We start from the raw sequence: 12,151 nt of genomic DNA, 5'->3' as shown, positions 1-12,151 counted from the left end.
CAGCTAGGTGGTGCAGCGGATAGAGCACTGGCCCTGGATTCAGGAGGACCTGAGTTCAATTCCAGCCTCAGGCACTTAACACTTACTAGCTGTGTGACCCTGGGCAAGTCACGTAACCCCAATTGCCTCACAAACAAACAAAAAAAGAATTGGACTTTCTGGGAGGATGGGGGGATGGAGGGAAGAGAAAGGGACTGAAACTGATCTCTGGGTCCCCCCCCCCAGAAGTTAAATAGAGACAGTTCCATGGTTCAGTGGATAGAGTGCTGGGCCTGGAGGGAGGAAGATCTGAGTTCAAAGTTGGCCTCACTCACCAGCTCTGTGACCCTGGGCAAGTCACTTAACCTCTGTTTTCCTCAGTTTCCCCAATTGTGAAATGGAGATAACAATAGCACCTACCTCATAGGACTGTTGTGAGGATCAAATGAGATAATATTTGTCAAGCACTTAGCACAGTGCTTTGGACATGGTAGGCACTCTATAAACATTAGCTATTTAGTAATTCCAAGGGCCTTCACATGGGAGCAAGATTAGATATGACTAGAATAAATAGGTAGAAGTTGTGTAGATGCCCTGTGCCCTATGTTCTCTTTTCTTTCTATGCTGTCTCAGTCATTCCATCTCTTCTCTTAGGTTAGATTGTCGTCTCTAAGCAGCTGACTCTCAAATGTACACACCTGTCCCTCTTCTCTCCTGAGCTTCCAAACCATTTTACCAATTGCCTGGTGGATATTTCTCCCTGATGTCCCATAGGCAACACATTCAAAACAGAGTTCACCTTTATTGCACCTCTCCTTCTAGCTTACCTTTCCTATTTCTGATGAGGACACTATCATCCTCCTAATCACCTCGGATTTGTTTATAATGAGTTACTTTTCCTTACCCTCTCATTAGACCACCAATTGCCAAGACAAGTCTTATTTTTTTCTCTCTCTAAGCTTCTATTGCATTTTGCTTTTATAAAAAATAATAAACAGTTTTATTTAGTTTTGAGTTCCCATTGTTATCCCTCCTTTCTCCCTCCCCTCCCACTTCCTTGAGGTGGCAAGTAATCAGATATGGATTATACATGTGTGATTATGTAAAAAATTACCATATTAGTGATTATGTATAAGAAAACTTGAATAAAAGAAAAAAATGAAAGAAAGTGAAAAATAGCATGCTTCAGCCTGTGTTCAGTCAACATCAGTTCTTTCTTTGCAGGTGGATAGTATGTTTCATCAATAGTCCTTTGGGATTGCCTTAGATCATTGTATTGTTGAGAGTAGTTAAATCATTCACAGTTCTTCATCAAACAATATTGCTGTCTCTGCACAATGTTCTCTTGGTTCTACTCACTTCACTATACATCAGTTCATACAAATCTTTCCAGGCCTTTTGGAAATCATCCTGCTTGTCATTTCTTATAACACAATAATATTCCATCACCATCATATGCCACAGCTTAAAACAAGTCTATTCTATCTGGGCAACATTTCTCAATCTGTCCCCTTCTCTCCATTCATATTGTCATTGTACCTGTTTATGTCCTTATCGCTTCTCATATGGTTCATTGTAATAACCTCCTAATTGTTCTCCCTACCTTTATTCTTTCCCCCTTTCTGATTCATCATGAATGGAGCTGCCACAATGGTATTCCTAAAGCACAAGTCTGCCAAGGTCACTCACTTGTTCAGGAAGCTCTAGTGGCTCCCTATTACCTCTGAAATTAAACAACTCCGTTTCTCTCCCTCCCCCAAAATTTCTCTGTTTGACATTTAAAGTCTTTTATGATCTGGCTCCAATCTATCTTTTCACATTTATTTCACACTTCTCCCTGTCATGAGCTCTTTGGCTTAGCCAAGGTGGTCTACAATGATGTTCCTCACATATAACATCTCATCTCCCACCTTGGTGCCTTTGTGTACCTGACACACACTCCTTCCTCATCTCTACCTCTTAGAATCACTAGCTCTGTTTTTAACTCACCTTAAGGGATGTGTTCTGAAGAAGGCCTTTTCTAATCCTTCCTTATCTTCTCAGATAAAAATTACTTGGTATTTACTTCATATATTTAGTATTTATTTATCTTTGTACATTCCATTTCACACATCCTGTCCAATTAGAATGCAACCTTTTAAGAGTCATGGACTGTTTTATTTTTATATCCTTAGTGCCTATCATAGTACCTGACACATAAAGGGCATTTAAGAAATGTGTGTGAGGTTAGGCTTGATGAATATAAAAAATTAAAAAAAACACCTTCTTTGTGGATATTTTCTTTAAAAAGGACTATCTACTAACTTTTCTTCATGTCCTTTGCCTGGTCACCTCTTTGTGTCTTGAAACTCTGATTAGAATACAGGCTCATAGAATGATCTAGGTTGAAGTCAGTGATTTGGTAGACCACTAAAGAGTATGAAGATACCTTTTTTACTTTAATTTATAATTCAGCTACCATCTTGAAACAAGATTGAAGTTAGTAGCATTGTTCAAATGAGCATTTCTTCTGTAATTTTAACAGATTTCAAAGAAATGTAGAATATGAGTCAATCCCAGAGGGACTAAAATAGGTGAATGTTTTAGAAGAACAAATGGATCAATAATTATACTCATTGAAGTACACAGGTCATAAGAACTGCTAGTAGTAAAAATAAAAAGGGTAACAGTACTTTGAATTTGTAGAACATCACTCTTTCTAAGAATTCAAAGTGAGGTTTACATCTATTATCTCATTCATTAGAACAATTTTAGCTCTACTAGTTTTATAGCTAAAGGTATTGATCTCCTGACTTGTCACCTGATTCTCTCCAGTACAAAATCTACACTATACTTATGGACCTACCAACTTAAATCAGGGCATTTCATAACCCAGTTTCAAAGAGTAGCTTTTAAGAAAAGTAAGACTTTGCTTACCTTTGTGATGGGGCTGAGGGGGGCAGATCCAAGTTGGATGTACTGCTCTTAGAAAACCACTTGCTGAACACATTTTCAGATTAATCAAACACTTTTTAATAGACTACTAGATTCTACTGAAGATTAAACTAAATACAATCATGGGCTATTGGAATCATGGGTTATCCCTGAGCCCCTTTTCCTGATAAGAAAATAAGTCGAATGTCCAGTTGTTAATGGTCAATACACTACCTGAACTTTATTCATCTCCAGTTTGTTCTTCTCGTTAGCCCCCTGATCTGCTTTCCCAGCTCCCTTTTTCTGAGGTCCTCTCCCGAAGAATATGTAATTTACAAAGGCATATTCAAGCAGAGCCAGGAACACAAACACAAAGCATCCCATCAGGTAAATATCAATTGCTTTGACATAGGGGATCTTTGGCAGGGTCTCCCTGAGATGAGTGCTGATGGTGGTCATGGTCAGCACAGTGGTGATTCCTGAAAAAACAGAAAGGCCAAACTTGACATAAGGCACCTCTGAGAAGTGGTCATGTTGGGTGGAGAGGGTTGACCATTCCATCCTATAGCTACTCTCATAGAATAATGGCTTTAGTATGACCAGCCATTTTGCAAAGTAGGGAAGACTTTTTTTATGGCTGGGTTGCAGCCTGCAAATATATTTCATTCAAGACACCTAAAATATTAGTTGATATTTGTGGAATGCTGACAAAATATTCACTACTGAGCAAAGGACAAAGAAAATTGAATCACATATCAAAATACTGTTTGATGCAAGAAAAAAAGATGACAGATCTTGTTGGATCTGTCTTTACTCATCTTTCTTCTCCCCTTTCTTTACCATTCTCTAGTCTCCTCTCTATTCACCCTACTCCCAACCTATAGCATTTAAAGAAAACCATCCTCTACACTGCCTGTAGATTGGTAAGCATTTTAAGGATATGGTCCATGAATCATATATCTATATCTATATCTATATCTATAAATCTATTAGTATTTCAATATAATTTGTTTCCTTTGTAATCCCATATATTTTATTTTATGCTTTTAAAAGCAGGATTCTGAGAAAAGGTCCATAGGCTTTGTTGTTTGTTCTTCCTTTTCAAAGAGGACCAATGACTTCACTGGGTGATGTCTTGACTTGCATATGAATTGGATTTCAATGAGGCAGAGTTTTGCAAAGTCATCATCCATGGAAATCCAAAGACTAGATTTTTACCAGACTGCCAAAGGAGGGGTCCATGACACTTACAAAAAGATCAAGAATCTCTGTTTTAAGGACAATAATATAATTTCCCATAGGCCAATAGAATAATTTGTTTCAACAAATTCAGCATTAGACAATAATGTAACACAATTGCAATTATTTTGGAAAAGTGGGGAAAATTTTATAATTTACACATCTATTGGTTTTAGCATTATTTCCGAATATGTACTATTTCATTGGTGGCATTTCCCAATCTAATCTTTGCTTCCCTCTAGAGCCCAAAATGGAGGCACACAAATACTCCCTGGAAGAACTGAGTTTGAAGTGGGATGTTGGGACTGTAAACCTCTTACAGGTTAGGAATCAGGTCTGTTTAACTTATCTTGTTAAATATTATTCAAGACTAAATCATATACTGTTCTTGTGGGTGCAGATTGAATATTTTGTGATGATGATCAGGAGAATCAAGAAGTAAAGGTGGAAAGGGAATTGGATCTTTAGACTGATTAGATTGTGATAACTGGGCACAAGGTATCACAAAGGTTATATGTAAGAGAAAGGAAATTAAAAAACAAACATATCTAATTAGATTCGAGGAAGAAAAATGGGAAAAAGGAAAAACTTACTTGAGGACCTCACAAGTAAAGGCAGGAGGCTAGAAAACTTAAATACAAAGGTTTTAAGAGAATCCAAGAAAATAGTAATGTGAATTAGGAAAGAAAAAGAAAGTTTGACCTCTTTCATGAAGGCAAGGAAATAACTATAATTTGGTCAACATAAATTTATTACAGGAGGAAAAGGTTTAGAAAAAGTAAAATGGTACATATGAGCCATGATTTTGAATATGATGGGCTGATAAATGCATATGAAGCATTTTCTCACTTGGTTACCCTGTGTCTTTGAAGAGAATAACTGCTTATAGTGTGTGTGTGTGTGTGTGTGTGTGTGTGTGTGTGTGTGATGACTAAAGAGCAGACAAAGGATAATGTTCATAATAGGAAAGGACAATTTTTATTAAAAATTGTATCATATTTCTGTTTTTAAGTGTATTCCTAAGGCTAATTTTTCATTTGTTTAAGTATGAAGCTCTAATTTATTTGTGGCTACAGACAGCATAAGCAAATAAAAATGGGTTTTCAATTACTACATGCTATTTAAATTTTATAACTTTTGCATCTGATGCCAGAAAGTCAGTCTTAGCTTGCACTTTTTTTTTTTTTTTGGTGAGGCAATTGGGGTTAAGTGACTTGCCTAGGGTCACAAAGCTAGTAAGTGTTAAGTGTCTGAGGTCAAATTTGAACTCAGGTCCTCCTGACTTCAGGGCCGGTGTTCTATCCACTGCGCCACCTAGCTGCCCCTTAGCTTGCACTTTCAAATGCTGAAACCTCTAAGCATGAAGCACTACTTAAACTAATTAGCCTGGATAACAAAAATGTAGACAGAATCAATCATAATTCATGTCTCTACTAATTATTCTTTCCTGTTCTATATATTAGCCAGTAATGTGTCTGTAGCAGTAAAATTTACACACATGCATATACTCATTTAAAATATAAGTGTATATACATATGCATGATATGCTAAATTATTTACTTACTTTCCTTACTCCGGAAGTATTCAAGGGTTGGTTAGGTGTTGCCACCACTTGACCTTATAAGCTTGATGTGCTAAGTCAACAGACATAAGCTGCAGAGATGATACATAGTCTAAATGTGAAAGGATGTGTTGATTGTCTAATCTTTTGTCTAGTAGCTTCAAAGGAAATTTTATATTCTAGCCTACTCAAAGAATTGATACTGTATTGGTACATGTGGATGAATTACTAAGTATGATAAGTGAGTTGGGCCCAATATAAAATAGTGAAGAAAACCCAGGTATGCCAAAGATAGGCCAAATCACCACTGACAGCCTCATACATTCTTTTCTTACTTTCCAAGGAATTATTTGAACTTTGAAATATGGCTTTTTTTTTTTACCTGGTGGTCCAGTAACTACTCGGCTACACTAAGATTAATTTCCTATTTTGTTCCCCAAGAAGGAAACCATTTTCTACTCACTTCTAATCACAGATCATTAATGTATTTGATGAATAGCCCTTGTCTTATTCTGGCATAATGAGCTCCACTTAAAGGAGTTGGGAGCCAGTACATTTTACTCTGGTTAAAATTCCAAAAGATTATTTTTCAAACTACCAAAATGGGTGCCTTGAAATGTTACTTGCTAATTTTGAATAGGAAATAGTTTTCCCCCCTCAAATTATTTTGAGAATGATGTCAAATAAATGTGCTCCATTATTGCAAGCAGGAATAAAAATAAAACAGCACATTTAAAAAATACAATCTGTATGTAAACAACTGTTAAAAGTCTTCAAAAAGCTAATTTGTGTGTGATATTTCAGAATATTATTTTAACTTAAAAGCACTTGACTGTCATTTAATCACTGTACTACCTAGTGTGCTTTCGTGATTAGCTGTGCCATTTTAATTATTTGGAAAGTCTTTACAGTAAGAACGTTGTGCACTTACACTTGCTACAATAGATGGGTTGGTTTAAATTTTGAATGCATTAGCATTTTGCTAGTTTGGAAATACATTACCTAGAGCAACTCTGGCCGCAGATGCATCATAGTTGATCCAAAAAGATACCCAGGACAGAATCGTAATCAGTGTAGAAGGCATGTAAGTTTGCAAAATGAAGTAACCAATGTTTCTTTTAAGTCGAAAACTCAGTGATAACCGTGGGTATGCCCCTGGATTTAAAAGAAAGAGAAGCAGATTATGAGCAGTCAGGGGCTATGTCCTCCCTTGTCATGACTTCTCTCCTCTCCCAATGTTTTTGCATTTGTTTGGTAGTGATATTCTTACCTGTTGTGAATTCCACCTTCTTTGACACCATCTTGTAATCCACAATTGAAAACTGAGGCAGTTCAATATTGTTAACCCCTGATACGGCACTTTCGCCTCCATTCCAGTAAAACTCAATGTCATCAGTGGTGTAACCATCTGAAATAACAAACACAAAATTATTATCTAGAGATAAATTCCATGTTGCCTAAAAGCCATATATTGGGGAAAACTCTAAAAACTAGGATTATTCCCAGGTGGCAGTTGGTAAGGAGGCTGTACTCAAGATTCTGACTATTAATGGAGACCCTTTGGGTGGAGGTGATTTGATTCCTGATAACTGGGTTGGGGGTACATGAGCCAGGGGTTAGATTTCAACTGTCTCTCCTTTGCCTTCCTGCTTTTGACTTTAATTCATGGAAAGGAAGGAAAAAGAAAAAAGATGAATTAAAAAGAATGACCAGATTTTTTAAATTTCTATTTCAGAATCAAGACATTATTACTGAATTTCTGGCTTCTTTGTTATAGGAGGAAGGGACAGAGGAGGTCAATTTCTGTTTAGATCCAGTTTTAATATATCTTAAGATATGAATGAAAATTTTATGAACTATGAATTTCTGGTATACTTCATATCCTAATCATTCAAAAAGGAAATAGTTAAATTAAGATTTTTTTTAAAAAAGGATTGCTCTTAGGTCTTCAACTCAGGAGGGCTCATCCATCAATCTTCCTTTTTAGGTTTAAGTGTTTGTGGACAGCACTTTCTCTTATAATCCTATTGTTAATGTAAGTATACGGTGAACATACATTCAACAAACACCAAATATCTATGATGCAAACCAGATATGATAGAAACTCATTAAAATGATGAATGAGTATATTTAAAATGCAATATAAATATTTAAACATTGGAAGTTAATCAGGGGAATTTGTTAATCAACTTGATAAATTATAGGGTGGTAAATCTGATTTCATCTATCCATAAAGGTTATAGAAATGCCCATTTGACCCATTTGTAACTGGTGTGGATCTGCTAGGAATACATTCATTTACTGGATTAGTTTGATATAGGAGGATGGAACTATAAAATAGGGGTTAGTTATAGAGTTGGTCTCTCTTTACTTGTGCGCCCCCCCCCCCCCCCAGTCTGAGAGAGTAGCAGGGCTAGAATTAGATCTCAGTGAGGTGAGGAGCTTTCTCCACCTCTCCACCTGTCCCACCGATCCAATAATGGCTGATTTGGGGCAGAGGCCTATGGGATTTTTGTGTATTCTTATCCATGTGGACTGATAGGGTAGTTGCTGAACCCTGAATTATTAGACACTGATGACCTGGACCCAACCCTGGAAATGCAGTAAGAGAGACAGACGGAAGTTGCATATAGTCCCAGGATAAGTGAAACAAGAACTAAGAGTTTCTAAATTCCAGTCTTTTAGGGAAAAAAGGGGAGTTTCTGGGTAGGACTAATCTCAGGCTACCCTTCTAGATCATCAGTTCTAGGTTTCTGAAATCCAACCCTCTGGAGTTAAAAAGGGGATTCCTAGGAAGTAGTATATTCTCAGGCTTCCTTTGTTGATCAATGCTAAATTCAAAGTTCTAGAGAAAAAAGGGGATTTGTGAGCAGCACTGACCTCTTGGAAAATCAATCTCTGTCTCTCTCTGTCTCTCTGTCTCTCTGTCTCTCTGTCTCTCTGTCTCTCTCTCTCTCTCTCTCTCTCTCTCACACACACACACACACACACACACACACACATGGCCCTCTCTCTGTCCTCATCCTAACAAACATACATGGCTATAGGAAAACTGAAGCCAAGATATGGGGAAGGGAATGATGACCATACATTATTTGGTTAGTGCAGGTCTGATTATCTTTGTAGCAACTGCAAGTTTGTTTTCCTCTATGAGATACGGATCTCGGGTTGAAATAATAACTCACCAGAACAATGGGTGGTGGCCTGTGGAATAACCATAAGTTTGTTACCCTTCTAAGGGGAGTCCAAGCTACAGGGAGAATCTGGAGAATTGGACAGACCCCAGGGAAAGATGGTGACTCACTCGTATCAATAGTTTATGGTCTACTATGAGTCCTTTTTGTTGTTTTTGTGTTTTCTGTTGGGTGGATTAAAAGACTTGCTGTCTGGCTGTGGACAAGGGGTAGGTATGCTGGTAAATGTTTAGCTGGCTCTCCAAACAAACAAATGGATAAATGAATAAATAAATAAAAATGCATGCGTGACACATTTTAAAATTTATTTTCCATTATTAACATTTTTTCATCACTTTCTTGAGTTTAGACAATCAAAACAATAAGATCCACCCCCAATTTGTCTGAGGTGTAAATGCCCATCCTGAAAATTTAGCCATCGGCTAATGCTCTAGTTGGCTCTAGCACAATGTTGGCTGTGAGTCATGGAACACTGTTGTCTCTGAAGAATTGAGATTGAGACTCACCCAAAGGTAGTGTGGATAGGTGCATGGTGGATCTAAGAAAGCTGCAACACATTCCAAGTAAGGGATTTTGAAGAAGCAGACTAATGTATGTCATAACAGAAATACATGAGTAAAAATGGTGAGCTGATTGGGTAGTCAGGGTAAGAGGTAATTAACTAGCAGACAGCTCATGTCTAATATCCCCATGATGTGAAGAGGAAGTATGCAAGGGTCACAGGGTGCTGGGTTGACCTGTTTAGGATTAATTTATAGAAGCACATGGCCAAAAATGACAGGATGGGCAGCTGTGGATGGGCTATACTCTGTGTCAATAAAGAAAATACATTTATGAACCGATATATCTTTTTGAGTATTTGAGGAATAAAGTCTGAATAATGCAAAACAAATTAATTCTACTTCTCTGTAATGTCTTACAGGCCATGCACCTTCGGACTGCCCATCAGGCTGAAGGGCTATCTACATGTAATGTCATGTTATGGAGGGATATATACAAATCCTGGTGGTCTGCTAGATTTGGGGTGTAATTCCAAGTACTATGGCACTGCATGCAGTATAAACTTCATGGCCCAGTTTGCCGATAAAGCTGGTGTGAAAGCTATTCAGAGGCTGGATTTACTTAAGTTGGGCCTGTAATACAGAGAAAAGCCTTAGATAGAAGATTTAGGTCTCTTGGTTTGGATGAAGCCAAGTCATAGGTGATAAGATGAGAGGGAATTGAGTTGAGGTCTCCTTCCCTGGATGTTTCTGTCTGAAATGCAGAATGAGAGAAGAACCTTTTTCAGGAACATGGTTACATGATAGGCAGGTATCCAATGGAAGACTAGTGACAGACAGTATTATTTGATAACGATTCTAAGGAGTATAAAGGAGGGGAGAGGAATCCTGTGAATAGGAATTCATTTATTGTATTTGAATCCCCTGTGCCTACCACACAAAGAGGCTAAATAAATGCTTGTGTTTGATTGATTTATAAAAATTCACTCAACTTTTCAAGTCCCTTACTTAGTAAGAGAAGATTTAAGTGAAATAAAACTGAACAGCAAAGCCAAATAGAGACATGTCTTCCCATCACTCCCTTCCCCCCTCCCCTCCTCATGCCCTCCAGCTCTCAGAAAGAGGCTATTTCACATGCAAAAATAGAGACTTACAGTTACTAACCCCCCCCCTTTCCCCTTTGCTGGTAGTTTGTCTACCAGCCTTACATTGTTCTAGTCTATAATGGTGTTTCCTGATGGCTCCCATATTCGTCCTGTTTCCAATGTCCCACATTCTTGACCCGTGTCCCTGACTTCACTTCCTGTTTGCTGCCACTATTTTGTTCCAGTTTCTAATATTTCAATTTCTGATTCCATCTTGTTAAATGAGTCCTTGTTGCTGAATCATCTGATGCATTTGCCTGGGTGGTGATAGTTCTGGTGGAAATCTTCATCCAGAATTGCATGCTAAGTAAAATTAATTTGATCACAATGGCCTGAGTTCTCTCCCTTGACAGTATGCAAAAGTGAGAGATACAGTAGGGTTCAGTGTATTATAGCAACACAAATAATAAATTGCTGGTAGCTTAAACACTAATTCTGGATTTGCTGTGTAAGGTAGTAAGCTATAAATTCAGATTGTTCAGAGAGAGAGAGAGAGAGAGAGAGAGAAAGAGAAAAGTTCAAACCTTAGGGGGATGGAACAGACAAAACAGACTTTTAGAGGCTGTGGTTAGTATGAGGATAGGAGAATGAACAATGGACCTCTTTGTCACTCCTGAACATAGAACCTAACTCAACACTTAATATCTGTTGTGTGAAAAGCATTGTGCAATACCTTGGAAGAAATAGGAAGGGTAAATAAAACACAGTCCCTACCCTCATGGAGCTTACAGTCTAGGAGAAGAGGTGTGTCACATAAAATCTTTGGTCCAGTCCTGTCATTTTATTGACATCAGGGAGTATCAACTGTTGAAATTCCTTCCATGGATAGAAATGAGTGACTTTTCTGTAACAGCATCCAAGCATGATTGACTTAGAGCTAGAAGGCACTGAAGAGGTATAATCTAACCCCCTAATTTACACATGAGAAAGCTGAGGCTCTAAAAAGCTAAATAACTGACTTATGGTCACACAGGTAGTAAGAGGCAGAATTAGGATTCAAACCCATGTCTTCTAACTCCAAATCTTAGAGATTCGCTTGGGACTCTGAGAGGTTAACAGACTTGCTTATGATCACATAGCTAATATGTGTCAGAGGAAGGACTTGTGATGAAATAATGGGATTTAGCAGATTCTCAAAGACCCACCTGGAGATTATCTAGACTGATTGAATCAAGTGAGAGTCATTGACTGCTGATTAAGCCTACTTCAAGTTAACTGGATTGTAATCACACCTGGCTAGCCCTTAAGAAGGTATTGTTCTCAGAAACTAGACTGTGAACTCAACTTGAGAACACCTTCAAAGCCAATGGATTTGGAGGACAGCAACCAATCACCTTGAAACAGTGTGTAAGGACTGCCTCTGTTCCAGACCTATAAAAAGCTTCCACAATCAGCTTGCTGGGGCGTTCCTGATTAAAGCAGGCTCGTGGAGGAGGACTTGAGGAAGAACCCAACCAGGCTGGAACTCTAGGCTAGGTAGGACTTCTTTTTCTTAACTTTCTGAACCCCTTGTGAATATCTGTATGCTTTAATAAATGTTTAATGCCCAAAGATTGGTACTGAAGCCTTTTAATTTAAGGCGATCACACAATATAGATTTTAAACATCACAGGCTCACAA

General features: G+C 37.9%; 1 protein-coding gene across 2 annotated transcripts in view; it reads right to left on the bottom strand.

Annotated features, from left to right (window-relative positions):
- Positions 1–12,151, bottom strand: part of GABRB1 (gamma-aminobutyric acid type A receptor subunit beta1) — a 433,528-nt gene that overhangs the window by 20,350 nt on the left and 401,027 nt on the right. For both annotated transcript variants that reach the window (XM_043970567.1, XM_043970569.1), the window contains exons 6-8: positions 6,963–7,100; positions 6,695–6,847; positions 3,127–3,371 (exon numbers count right to left, since the gene is read on the bottom strand). In XM_043970567.1, the coding sequence (XP_043826502.1) occupies positions 3,127–3,371; positions 6,695–6,847; positions 6,963–7,100 (536 nt within the window). The remainder of the gene's footprint in view (positions 1–3,126; positions 3,372–6,694; positions 6,848–6,962; positions 7,101–12,151) is intronic.

The sequence above is a fragment of the Dromiciops gliroides genome, chromosome 6 (genome assembly GCF_019393635.1).
Source record: "Dromiciops gliroides isolate mDroGli1 chromosome 6, mDroGli1.pri, whole genome shotgun sequence".
Classification (NCBI taxonomy): domain Eukaryota; kingdom Metazoa; phylum Chordata; class Mammalia; order Microbiotheria; family Microbiotheriidae; genus Dromiciops; species Dromiciops gliroides.
Note: the sequence above shows the minus strand (reverse complement) of the source record. Positions and strands in the feature narration are given on the sequence as shown.